At 37.4% G+C, this 13,358-nt stretch overlaps 2 protein-coding genes and 1 long non-coding RNA gene across 3 annotated transcripts; 1 reads left to right on the forward strand and 2 right to left on the reverse strand.

Annotated features, from left to right (window-relative positions):
- Positions 1–662: 662 nt before the first annotated feature.
- On the reverse strand, positions 663–1,571 carry LOC148211167 (uncharacterized). The gene is made up of 2 exons (XM_088124529.1): positions 1,292–1,571; positions 663–1,038 (listed from the first exon to the last, which is right to left on the reverse strand). The coding sequence occupies exons 1-2, from the start codon at positions 1,362–1,364 to the stop codon at positions 926–928; spliced, it is 186 nt and encodes a 61-aa protein (XP_087980655.1). The 5' UTR covers positions 1,365–1,571; the 3' UTR covers positions 663–925.
- A 3,621-nt stretch (positions 1,572–5,192) lies between these two features.
- On the forward strand, positions 5,193–6,913 carry LOC111009151 (uncharacterized). The gene is made up of 2 exons (XR_015790694.1): positions 5,193–5,565; positions 5,683–6,913. It is a non-coding gene; the product is annotated as an uncharacterized LOC111009151 (long non-coding RNA).
- A 672-nt stretch (positions 6,914–7,585) lies between these two features.
- LOC148211168 (anthranilate synthase alpha subunit 2, chloroplastic-like) lies at positions 7,586–8,916 on the reverse strand. The gene is made up of 5 exons (XM_088123900.1): positions 8,692–8,916; positions 8,541–8,597; positions 8,126–8,206; positions 7,936–8,022; positions 7,586–7,849 (listed from the first exon to the last, which is right to left on the reverse strand). The coding sequence occupies exons 1-5, from the start codon at positions 8,914–8,916 to the stop codon at positions 7,586–7,588; spliced, it is 714 nt and encodes a 237-aa protein (XP_087980026.1).
- Positions 8,917–13,358: the final 4,442 nt, after the last annotated feature.

A 13,358-nucleotide genomic window follows, 5' to 3' on the forward strand; every position in this document is an offset into this window, starting at 1 on the left:
GAAACCTAAAGACCAAATGAAAACTAAATTCAAAACTCAGGGATAAAAGTGCCACATTTTGAAATCTTAAGACTAAATAGAAACTAAATTCAAAAATTAAGGATATAAATGTAACATTTTGAAAATTAGGGATCAAATATAAACTAAATTAAAAGTTTTTTTTTTTGTCAAAGCAAGCATAGTTCAACCCACGTGTTGTACTAAAAAAAAAAAGGTTATTTTTCCTAATTTTTTCATACAATTCAAACTTTAAGCTTTAGTAAAATTGTGAGCCAAAATGTTCAGGTCTCTTGTTGGGAACATCTATTATTTCCAAGATTTGGATTAGTAAACAACCTTACCATATATTGAAGCAAATACTACTTTTTCAGATCTAAGGGATTTTATCACACCATTTCAGTTCTAATTTAAGATTATTATTTCAAACCCCAAGATTCATCATTCAAAGCCCCTCTACATCATTTCTCATTTCATTTTTTTCCCCTTGCAAATTTCTATAAATGGCAAACAAAGTCTCTTTTGAGTTATTTCCACAGGTTTACAAAGAAAAAAATAATTAAAAATTGGACCATTATTCTAATATCAATTAAAATTCATGGCATGGTATTTATTTATTTATTTTAGTATATCTTAGAAAGAGCACCTTTAAGTTGTCCCATCTCTATTCTAAAGTTTTCTCATGTCATTTTCAGAATCAACCTTTGAAATATAAAATTCAGAATTCAACTTACCCTCAACTGCTGAAATGGACAAAGCAACACAAAAATTTAGCATAAGAGGAAAAAGAAAAGAAAAAAAAAGGAAAATGGGGAAGAGAAACTTTTATTTTTCTGGGCATTCTTCATTCCTTTTTTTCCTCGAGTAAAGCATTATAAATATTATATGTACATTACTGAGAAACAGTGTGTTTTGTTGGATGAAACCTTCATTGTTTTGGTGGCAATGGAGCATGTGATTCCACTAGAATTGACCAGAGCACATGGACATCTTCACAGGGGCAGGATTTGACATCCTCATACAGAATATATATCCCTCTTCCTGCATTAAATAACCCCAAAAAGAAAAAAGAAAACTTGAACTTCAAATTCAAATTCAAATGGTGTTGAAGAGATTCTTTTCTGCATGATTTGCCAGTGAAAACCCAGAAAGAGAGGGAAAATGGGTTGTTCAAGTTTTGAAAATGGTGGCATTGCACAGGGAAAAATGAAGCAAATGCAGGCTACATTCAAAAAACAGAGAGGAGACAGAGAAAGAGTGCGAAATCGAGTTCGAGAACGGGGAAGTAACTTACGTTTTTTGGGCGAAGAATGGAGGCGAAACCAGAGCTTCTTCAATGGGGAGAAGAGGGATTGGAGCCACCCCATTTGGAGAAGAGAAGTCCCTCAGCTCATTCAGAGGAAAAAAATAAGAACAGAGGATTTCTCTTTGTTTTGTTTTGTTCTTTTTGCTTCTTTTGGTGCTTAGGTAATGGGGATTTTGTTGAACAAATCATGCATTTCCTCATATGATTCTTGGTAAAATGTCTTTTTCAGGCACTTTTTTTCCTTGTACTAGAAGAAGCCTTCTTCACCACCAATCTGCATTGCTTCTCACACTTCCCTAAACCCCCCCCCCCCCCCCCCCCCCCCCCCCCCCCTTTTTTTCTCTTTTGAAATCTCTTCTTCTTCTCAATTTGTATCATATTCCCTCAAAACCCACTTTTAGGAGTTTTGAGAATCTGATTATTGTGTTGATGATGGCTTTCCCATTTTGGATTTCTCTTGTTTTTGAAGAAAATCAAAATGTGTAAAACTTTTAAAAGTGGAGTCTCCCACAAGGGATCCCATCCCACAACTACAAGTCCACATGTCCTTTACTCCCCCAATTGGGTGCCTTAGAAGTGTGCTTCAACCTAGTTTTTCCAACTCCCATTTTTTTGGCTTATTTTTGCTTTCCTTTGCTTGTTTTTTGGCACCTTGTGGTAGATGTCTTCATTATCCACAGGAATCCAAATCTCTCTCTCTCGAAACCCTTATCGGAGACGTTTGCATTATTGACTCGGGAATGCAATCCAGATCTCATGTCAGCTAGAATAAAAGAAGATCCATCGTGTCATCTCCATTACTATGAGCAAAAGTTGAGCTATATTATTTTTTAATCTTAGACGAACTCAAACAGTCTCTTCTTCGTCCTTTGGTCTACATTGGACAGAATCATAACATTGTAGAAATGCAGAGGAAAGTCGACTCTCGAAACTTCTTATTGGAGAGGTCTGCATTATCAACAAGAGTGTGGTCATTTTCCAAAGGGGGAAGAGAGAGAAATTTTTGTGGGGTGTGGTTATGATTTATACTCTCAATGGAAGTAAGATGAAATGGAAGGTTTTGATTGAATTTAGAAACACCAAGAATGAGTCACATATTCAAAATAAAGAAAAATGTCACAATCATTTAACTACAATTTCTTGTTGACCACCTCAAATACATTTTACTTTCCAACTTTGTATGCCTTTGTTTCTAATTATTACATATTTCATAATTGTGCATTACAAATAAAAAAGGAAAATTGAAGATGGAGGTTGTTGTACAAAATGGGCAAATGACATGACTAAACATTTTTCCAATTTTAAATATGAAATAGATCTTAGTATATTAAATCTCAACAAATTTGTCTATAAAGCTTTTGGTCCAATTATTAAACTAGATGCACATGAATAATATATTAGAAAAATATTATTTATTGCATTTTAGTATTCTTTTAGTACAATCACCCTGACCACCAAGAATTAGTAATTCTTATGTGTTTACCAACACCAAATGTTGTAGGATTAGACGGTTGTCCCGTGAAATTAGTTGAGATGAGCGTAAGCTAATCCGGACACTCACAGATATCAAAAGAAAAAAAAAGTATTCTTTTAGTACAACAAGTTAGGTGGGGGATTGAAAGTCGTAATCTCTTAAACTTTTTTTTTTTTAAATGTATAACAAACTGTTAAATCGGTGATGCACCAGCCAATAAAATGTGGTATGATATGTTAATGAGTTGTAGAGGAATTAATAAATTATATATTACAATATTATTCTACTCCAAAATATCTATATCTATATCTATACTATATTAAAATGGAGATATTGAAAAAATATTTTTGAACATTTTTGTCCCTTCCTTAATTTATTAATTTACAAATTATGTCATTAATAATTTATTATAGATATTAAATTAATTGTTAATCATTAATTATCAATGTATATGATCTAAAGAAGTTTAGAATGCAAAAGGTTTCAAAAAGGTTTTCTACGACATAAAATTATTTTTCTTTATTTACCATTGATATGGAATTTCAAAAGTTGTGTAACGTTTTATCTCCTACTACTATTAAAACATATTTTATTTCACTAATTTTTCACACACACTTAGTTCTCTAAAAACATTTCTCTCAAATATTATTCAATCTAAAAAACATCTCAAAACCATGTTGGTGTTAGTGTCGAATCTATTGAGCATGAGCATATTTTATATTAGTGTATAGCTAAAGTTTGATTTTTTTTACTGTTTTTTTTTTCTATTTTTCTTTTATAGTTTGTGTATTCTTGTATTTAGAATGTCTTTTTTTTAGAAAATAATAATAATGTAATGATCCATTACAAGGTCACATTGATTTTGTTGAAATAGATAAACCTTTTGTCCCTTCAATTTTCCATAATATAATTTAAAGATTTTTTTAATAATTTTAATAATTTTAATTATAATACGAAGTTAAATCAGTATAAATTAAAATGTTTAATATACAACAAAATGTTATCTTGAAAATTCTTTAGAATTTTTAGTAAACAAATGAAATACTTTTTTTAAAAAATAATAGACCCAAATTAGATCAAATAACATTTTCAAAATAAAATTATTACAGTACTTATATATTTTTTAATCAATATATTAAAGATATGAAATGTAACCTAAAATTTATTAGAAAGAAGTACGAAATAATGCAATTTAAATATTATTAAATTCGTAAAATAATTTTGGTTATAAAGTTGAATATATAACAGTTTGAAAAATCGTAAGAATTTTTAATAAACAAACAAATATTTTAAAATAATTTTATAGACTCAAAATATGTAAAGTAATATTTTAAAAATAAAAATGTTAAAATACGTACACATTTTAAATTAATATATTAATAATAATGAAATGTAAAAATAAAAGAAATAAGTTGTATGAGATAAATATTGATGATATATTTTCATTTTAAATATATTTTATTATTAATAATATTTTTTTAACCTTATATTTTTATAAGTACACTAATTATAAATAATAAAATAAATTTATCAAATTGTAATATATAAATAACTTAAGAACTTTTTATAAATTTAATGCACATACCAATTTTTTATACCAAAGTCAATATAACTTAACGATGGTTAACATAGTTCGAATTTCCCTAGATGTTGCCCTCGTTTCCAAGGCTACAATTGATCATGCAGCTTTATTGGTCCGTATTCCGGATTGTCCCATGGAGCTTTTTAATGAAGTTGGTATGAAAGGTATAGGTGAATTTCTTGGAAGGACAATTAAAATTAATTTGAATACTCAGCTTGGTGAGATGGGAAATTTTGCTCGTATTTGTGTTGAAATTGATCTTATCAAGCAACTTTGCACAAGTTTTATTGTTCTTGGTGAACGTCTTGGAATCCAATATGAAGGTATTCATTTGGTTTGTTTCCACTGTGGATGTTTCGGTCATAAACAGGAAGACTGTATGTCTTCCCATCATGCGCCTAACCCTCTATGAATTCGGGGGCTGGTGATGATCGAACTGATAAGGTTGGTGAAGACGCCACGATGACCACGGATGCTCTCCTTTCTGGATCTAGTCGTATGGAGGATAACAATGGTGATTTTCACCCGGCTACTCATCCGCCGTCGGTTCCTCCGGTTGGCCATGGTCCGTGGATTCTGGTAAATCGATCTCGACGAAAATCAAAGGGACCTTCGAGTGCAAATCTCGGGTCAGATACCAGAAAGTTTGGAAATTATAATGAATCTTGGGAGGATTTTTTGGAGAGCATTCAAGTTGACACGAATTGGTCTTGAAGGCGTCTCTTTTGGGATCTTCTTCGGCTGTCACGGATAATTTTGGTACGAATTTGTCTAACCAACCTGGATTTAAAAAGGGAAAAGGCGGTACTCGGAGAAATCCTAAACTCAAGCCATCTAATCGGATTGGGCCACAACTTATGGGAACGGGCCCAATCTTGATTATAAGGCCCATGAATCCTGTGGGGAAAGAGAATACCCATCCTTCTCAATCTTTTTACCGCTAAGGAACCCGTTCTTCTGGGATCTTCTTTTGTTTTGTCAGCTTCTCTCGGAATTCTGAAGAGGAAGCTTCTCGAGCTCTACAGTACCCGACTTCGATGGCGGGTTTGGAGGTTGACCCGAATGCAGACTTTTTCGATGGCTGGCCGTCCGTTTCTTTAAAAGATCCGTCGAACCCATCCCTTCTTCCTCCTGTTTTGGAGTGTCTTCGTGGTTCAGTATCTCCGATTAGGGACGCTGTAGTCGGTATTGAGGTTTCGCCAATGGGTATGGATGGGGTGGCTCTGGTTGGGATGCCTGTGGATTTTTCATGTTGATGCAGGTTCTTCTGTCAACCCCCCTCATTTTTGTTGTTTTAATGATTATTTTTTCCTGGAATTGTAGAGGTACACGGAGGCCTTGCTTTAAATAAGTTCTTCGTGACTTTATTCTTCTGCATAAGCCTGATATTATGGTTATTGTGGAGCCTAAGATAAGTGGTCCTATTGCTGATTCGGTTTGTCGTAGTTTCCCCCATTTTTCGTGGGTTCGAGTTGAAGCTGACCATTTAAAAGGTGGTATTTGGGTTTTTTGGAAGCTTGATCGAGTTTCTCTAATGGAGGTTGCTTGGAATCAGCAGGCTATTCATTTCCGTTTTGATCAGGAGGCCTTATCGGGTTTCTTTACTACTGTCTATGGTAGCCCCCAACGCAGCTCTAAACGTGAGCTTTGGCCGTTTCTTAAATCCATGGTGCCAACCAATCAGAGTCCTTGGCTTTTGATTGGAGACTTTAATGTCATTGCTTCGGCTGATGAAAAGGATGGCAGAGCTCCCTTGAGCCCAATGGACGCTACTCCTTTTTTGACTACTATTGATCACTGTCAGCTTATCGATTTAGGAAGTTCTGGGCCTAAGTTTACTTGGAAGGGTCCCTTGATTGCTGGGTTTGATCGTGTCTTTGAACGGCTTGATCGAGCGTTGGCAAATTCGCATTGGCAGTTGGCTTTTCTTGATACGTCAGTTCGTGTGCTGCCGATGGTGCTCTCAGACCACCACCCTATTATTTTGAACTATGCCCCTTCCTGTGGCTCTTTAGTGGTTTCTCATTCGTTCAATTTCTTGGCTGCTTGGAACTTGCATCAGAATTTCCATTCGTTCCTTAGGAAATCTTGGCACCCTTCTGATCCTCCCCCTTCGTGTCTTGCTGATTTTAAAGGGAAAATTTTAGTTTGGCACAAGGATGTTTTTGGCAGTCTTCGGAAGCATAAGAGTCTCATTCTACGTCGGCTTGCAGGTATTCAACAAGCTTGAGACTTGAAAATGACCTGACCTTGGATCTAGATAATATCCTCCAGAGGAGCTCTCCTGGATTCAGCGTGCTCACTGTGGTTGGGTTCGTTTCGGGGATCGTAATACTACCTATTTTCATAAGAGGGCTATTATCAAAGGGGCCGAATGATGAATGGATATCCATCCGATGTTGGGTGGCTGAAAGGTATAGCTTTTAACCATTTTCAGTCGATTTATGGGATTGCATAACCAACTGTTTGAATACTTTAACTTCCTTCCTGGATTATGGAGCCAAAACAGGAGAAAAGGATTTAATCGTGAGTAGCCCTCTTTGTTGTGTCGTTATTCTTGTGCTTTTACAGTTTTCTTCCTCCTATTTTCATATATTTCTTCCCGCCTCTTCCGTTGATAGCCGAAAGTGTTCTAACTCGTGCTTTGTCGGGTGAGGAGGTCTGGAAGGCCATTTTTGCTACGGGTGCTTTCAAATCGCCTAGGCCCGATGGCTTCCATGCGATTTTTTATTAGAAGAATTGGTCTATCATATCTTCGTCGGTTATTACTTTTGCAAAAGATATTTTGGAAGGCTGTAGATATTTTGTAAAAGGTCCTTGCTCGGCACTGACCACTGGTCGGCCAGGGGCGGCCCAAGTCATCGGGTGCCGCCCCCCCTTTTCTGGTTCGTGCTTTCTCTCGGATTTCCTTCGGTCGCCGTCGCTTGGTCTATTCTTCTTTTATCTCCCCATAACACATTCATTCTAATACCCAAAGAGAAATTACAAAAGTATACTTCGGTTCTCCAATTAAGCATCTATAACATGTGATAAAAGACGAAAAGAGAAGAGAAGATAGCCATATGAAAAGATTAAGCTAAGGGGTGTAAAAAGTCAGCTCGTTATTGGTGAGACCCAATCTTATTATCGTCGCTACTAAATATTTGACAATTAGGAGGGAGAAATGTAAAAAAAAAAATATTCAATTTTTAATTTTGCCCTTATGGATCAAAGTAATTTTCTATCATTAATATCGGGGATCAGGGTCGACAAAACTGGCTCCTGCTAAAGCAATGGCCTTAGCCAAAGCAAGAGCTTGGTTGTGGCATTCCTGGTGTTCATGGTCAGGACTACTTTGAGCCACTATGAGAGCACTAGTTTGAAGCAGCATTTCGCAACCATAATAACGTGATGGAGTTAGGATGGTCCATGGAGCGAGTGCCATTTCTATATCACCATTGAAACTTAATGTACCAAACCCACCTCCATATAAGCTTCGTCTTGCTTTCATCTTCACGTATATAAATAAATTCAACGTCAACGCCACTAGTATATGATAATATATATATAAACAACAAAAATAATTGATCAAAAAACCTTGGGTCTCCCAATAACAGTTCCAATGTCTAATGCAATTTGCAACACATCCCAGCTTGTTAGATGCTCAACTAATTCCCCTCTTATCTGCAACAGATCACAATTACAACAATCAATATATATATATATATATTCCTTTTTGTCATCTACACGTTCGGGAGAGTTTTTTTTTTTCCTAATAATAAATTACCGTGGAGATTATGTGAATTAAATGTGGATTTACTTCTACTTTCTTCCGCTTTTCTATCTTCATCGACCCATCTTTTAAAACCTGCATCACGGCCAATAATCACTAATTAAATTACGCTACAAACATCATCATATATATATATTTGAACATCCAAAATTCATTATTTTAACAAGTAGAAAATAGTAGAAATAATTACCTTTCGAAGATCGCCAAATCAACGAGCATGTTTAACTTTTCATAATAAAAATGGTTCTTCTTTGGTCATGTCACGATTTTCACCTATAATTGGTCGACTCACGATCACCATTTGTTCTAAGTACCGCCCCTGTTAATTAACTAATTAATAAAAATAAAAATAATTTGGGGATCAAGATATATATGGAGGTATGAATGAGTTAATAATAGAATTTGTTACCTTTTTGACACGGGTAAGAATTATGGGACAAGAGGCAGCTACTAGGCAAGATCCAGTCTGGGCATGAGCAAAAATAATAATAATGTAGATTAAAAAAATATAAAAAAAAATGTGGAGGGTGAAGAAAATGAAATAGTATAACTAGAATTACTTGGTAGTAAGTCATGTATGGACTGGGAATTAAGCTCCTCAATGCTCTGTAGGCATCGAAAGGGTGGGGTCCAGTTCCATACTTGTAAATATTGAAAAGATGGGCTCCAATTCCATACTTGAAACGCAGACCTAGAAGTAAATGAGAAAGCTCCCCTTTAACAATTTGTTCCTTTGCTACAGCCACGCCCTCTTTGTATAACTCGCTACTCAACTCTGAGTCCATCCTTAAACCACTGAACTCTTCCTCCCTCCAGCACAGACTACTCGGCTCATGCTCCACCCAACTTAAATTATTAGGATTTAAGTTTACCAATGTATATTAACTTAATTCAGTTGTATTGTGTAACTTGGGTAACTGCTTGTACAGTAGTCTATAAATACTGCCACTTTGACATTAATAAAAATAAGCAAGTTTTATTTACTCTCATGCTTTCAATATGGTATCAGAGAGATAAATTTTTTGCGTGAGAGTTCTTTGCGGGTCCCACCATTTCTTTGACCTTTCTTGTTTTTTCCACCACTCTTCTTGTTTCCTCGCCACGACTCCGCTTCTTCGCCACAACTTTCTCGATGGATTCTTCAACTCCGATTGATTTGCCTCCACCGCTGGTTCCACCTAGTGTTCCGGCCACTTCTGCAATTCCAGCAGCATCCTCTTCAACTCCGTCTCCTTTTGATCAACACGCCAGTCCTTATTTCATCCATCATTCTGATAACACAAGTCTTGTTCTTGTGTCCGATTTGCTCACAGATGAAAATTACACGTCCTGGAGCCGTTCTATGACTATTGCTCTTACGGTCAAGAACAAAATTGGCTTTGTTGATGGTACTATTGAGCAACCTACTGGTGAATTGCTCAATTCATGGATAATTTGCAACAACGTGGTTATCGTGGATCCTGAATTCTCTGTCAAAGGAGATATCTGCGAGTTTGCTATTTACCGATTCGGCACGGGAGATGTGGCTAGACCTTAAAGAACGATTTCAACGTCAAAATCGGCCGCAGATTTTTCAATTGCGTCGTGAACTTTCCACATTGCTTCAAGATCAGTCTTCTGTAAGTACTTATTTCACTCGACTCAAAACTTTATGGACTGAACTTGCGTCGTATCGTCCTTCTTGCACATGCGAGCGATGTTCTTGCGGTGGTATGCAAGCTATATCTGATTATTTTCAGACGGAGTACGTAATGACGTTCTTGATGGGATTAAATGAATCCTTCAGTCAGATTAGGGCTCAATTGCTTCTTATGGAGCCGGAGCCTTCTATTAATCGAGCTTTTGCCCTCATTGCTCAAGAATCCCAACAGCGGGCACTGTCTTCCCCGCCTATGGTTTCTCCTACTGCCTTGATGGCCCGATCTTCTTCGGCATCTACAGATCGTTCTTCTCACAATCAAGGGAAGCGTCGGGAATGATCTGTTTGTACTCACTGTGGCCTTCAAGGTCACACAGTCGATCGTTGCTATAAGCTTCATGGCTATCCTCCGGGGTATCGCTCGCGTAATTCTTCGCAGTCGAAGTCGACACAATCCTCTATGACCGCCTCTGCTTGTAATGATAATCTGTCGAAATCAGCATCCTCTACTGGTGTGGCTGATTCTTTGGCATCTTTGAATCCTGAGCAATGCCAAACTCTGTTGAGTCTTCTTCAAAGTCACCTTACCAAAGCTAAGGATGGAACGTCTACTACCTCTAGCACCACTCATGTGGCAGGTATATGTTCATCCATAATTTCCTCAAATAGCTTGGTAAATCATTGGGTAATTGATTCAGGGGCATCCGCTCATATATGTTATTTCAGAAATCATTTTCTGTTTTTGAAGCCTGTATCTGGTATATCTGTTACTCTGCGTAATCAGTCTCAGTTTTTGGTGCAATTTGTTGGAGATATTCAGCTTTCTTCTGATATTATTCTACAGAATGTGTTGTATGTTCCTCAGTTTCGCTTCAACTTACTCTCAGTTGGTGCATTAACCCGTGATACATCTCTAATGGTTAAGTTTCTTGGTGATTCTTGCCTTATTCAGGACAAGTTCTCGTTGAAGATGATTGGCAAGGGTGATTTTTGGAATGGTCTTTACATTTTTGGACTCAATAAGTCTCTACACAGTGAAGTTTCTCCTGTACACCCTATTTGTATGGCTTCTATTCCCACTTGGCATGCTAGAATGGGACATCCCTCTCATATTACTAGCTTTAAAAGATGTTTTGCATATTCGATCTAATGAGAATGCACCTCTTGATTCTTGCTTAATATGCCCGTTAGCAAAGCAACGTCGCTTGTCTTTTGTATCTCACAATCGCATTGCTAATGACATATTTGATTTTGTTCACTGTGACATTTGGGGTCCTTACCAATCTTGTACTCATGCTGGATTTCGTTATTTTTTAACTTTAGTAGATGATTTTTCCCGTTACACTTGGGTATATTTGCTCCGTCAGAAATCTGATGCCTTGACTATTGTTCCTAGATTTTTTCAACTCGTTGAGACACAGTTTGGCAAGTGCATTAAGCAGTTTAGATCAGATAATGCACCGGAATTGTCCTTCACTGATTTTTTTCATACCAAAGGAGTTTTTCATCAATTCTCATGTGTTGGTAGGCCTGAGCAAAACTCCGTTGTGGAAAGAAGACATCAACACCTATTAAACGTTGCCCGGTCTCTATATTTTGAGTCTCGGGTTCCCATTAGATTTTGGGGGGAGTGTGTTCTCACAGCTTGTTACCTCGTTAATCGTACTCCATCCCCTTTTCTCAATTGGGATACACCTTATTATCGGCTTCATGGTGAAATTGCTGATTACTCTCAGTTACGAGTGTTTGGGTGTTTATGCTTTGCTTCTACTTTGCCCTGTCACCGTTCTAACTTTCACCCTCGGGCTATACCATCAGTTTTCTTGGGTTATCCTCCAGGAGTCAAGGGATTTCGTTTGTTTGATATTGAACATGGCAAGATATTCATCTCCAAGGATGTTGTTTTTCATGAACAAGTATTCCCATTTCACAAAGTTTCTCTTCAAGATGCGCCTATGGATCCTTTTCCGGATGTTGTTCTACCATGTCCTTTTAACATTTCTGGCTCTACAGGACTACATGAATCTGTCTTGCCCAATGTTTTATCTGGTGAAAATACTGGTGTTGATATGACTCATGCTGATTTCTCTGTTGATTCATTACCTTCTGATGCACCTAGTAATGGCCATTCTGCTGATGTGCATTCTGATGTGCCCATTGTTGAGACTACTGATGCTGATGTGATACATTCTGGTTTTGATAATGTTGATGCTCCTTCGGTTGAGACTCATGTTCCCGTGGTTGAAGCTTTTGCTCCCTCGGTTGAAGCGTGTGCTCCTGCGGTGGACCATATGGCTCGTATCGCTCCACGACGTTCTTTGCGGACTGTTCATCCGCCCTCTTATCTTCGTGATTACCACTGCCATTTGACTTCTTCCTCTGTTCTTCCGCAGATTACTTCTAAGTATCCTCTACAGAATTATCTTGGCTATAACCGGTTATCTCCATCTTTCCGGCAGTATGTTCTAAATGTCTCTGCTCACTTTGAGCCCACATTTTATCATCAAGCCGTGCCCCATTCCCATTGGCGCCAAGCTATGAAAGAGGAATTACAAGCCATGGAGACAAATCACACTTGGTCTATTGTTCCTCTACCTTCCGGTCATCATTCCATCGGATGTAAGTGGGTTTACAAAGTTAAGCTCAAATCCGATGGCTCAATTGAGCGTTATAAAGCCCGGCTCGTTGCTAAGAGGTACACCCAACAAGAGGGCCTTGATTACATTGAGACCTTTTCCCCTGTTGCTAAGTTGGTTACTGTCAAGGTACTCCTTACTCTTGCTGCCTCTTTTAATTGGCCTCTTGTGCAGTTGGACGTCAACAACGCCTTCTTACATGGTGATTTGATTGAAGAGGTATACATGGACTTACCTTTGGACTATAAACATGATATGGTTGTCCCTAAGGGGGAGCGTTTGGTGTGCCGCTTACATAAATCTATATATGGACTTAAACAAGCTTCTCGGTAGTGGTTTGACAAGTTTTCTCATGCGTTGTTTTTACTTGGTTTTACTCAAGCTAAGTCTGATTATTCCTTGTTCGTTCGTGGCTCTGGTGACACGTTTGTGGCTTTATTAGTATAAGTAGATGATATCATCCTTACTGGGGCTTCTCCTTCTGTTATTTCTGAGTTAAAGACTCACTTGAATGCTGTTTTTAAGCTCAAAGATTTAGGCTCGTTGAAGTATTTCTTAGGGCTTGAAATTGCCCGTTCCTCAAAGGGCATTTTCTTGTCTCAACGCCATTATGCCCTACAAATCATTGAAGATGCTGGTCTCTTGGCTTCTAAACCTGCTTCTCTGCCATGGATCCACATATTAAGCTTCATGCTTCTATTGGTGAATTATTGACTGACCCTTCTCAGTATCGTCGAATTATTGGTCGTCTTCTTTATCTCACCATATCCAGGCCTGATATAACGTTTGCAGTACATCGTCTTAGTCAGTTTGTTTCTCAGCCCCGACGTCCCCATCTTGATGCTGCCCTTCAGCTACTTCGATACTTAAAAGGGTGTTCTGGGCAAGGTATTCTTCTGCCCTGTTCTACTTCTTTTCAGCTAAGGGCATTCTATGATGCTGACTGGGCATC

Source organism: Momordica charantia, assembly GCF_013281855.1.
Source record: "Momordica charantia cultivar OHB3-1 chromosome 5 unlocalized genomic scaffold, Mcharantia_2.0 BLBB01000005.1, whole genome shotgun sequence".
Lineage (NCBI taxonomy): Eukaryota > Viridiplantae > Streptophyta > Magnoliopsida > Cucurbitales > Cucurbitaceae > Momordica > Momordica charantia.

What these genes read in the sequence shown, in the direction of transcription:
- LOC148211168 (XM_088123900.1), bottom strand. Translation starts at nt 8,916, where the DNA reads ATGGACTCAGAGTTGAGTAGCGAGTTATACAAAGAGGGCGTGGCTGTA. An exon ending in CATACATGACTTACTACCAA is followed by an intron (nt 8,598 to 8,691) that starts GTAATTCTAGTT and finishes GCTCATGCCCAG; the next exon opens with ACTGGATCTTGCCTAGTAGC. An exon ending in CTGTTATTGGGAGACCCAAG is followed by an intron (nt 7,850 to 7,935) that starts GTTTTTTGATCA and finishes ATATACGTGAAG; the next exon opens with ATGAAAGCAAGACGAAGCTT.
- LOC148211167 (XM_088124529.1), bottom strand. Translation starts at nt 1,364, where the DNA reads ATGGGGTGGCTCCAATCCCTCTTCTCCCCATTGAAGAAGCTCTGGTTT. An exon ending in CCATTCTTCGCCCAAAAAAC is followed by an intron (nt 1,039 to 1,291) that starts GTAAGTTACTTC and finishes TATTTAATGCAG; the next exon opens with GAAGAGGGATATATATTCTG.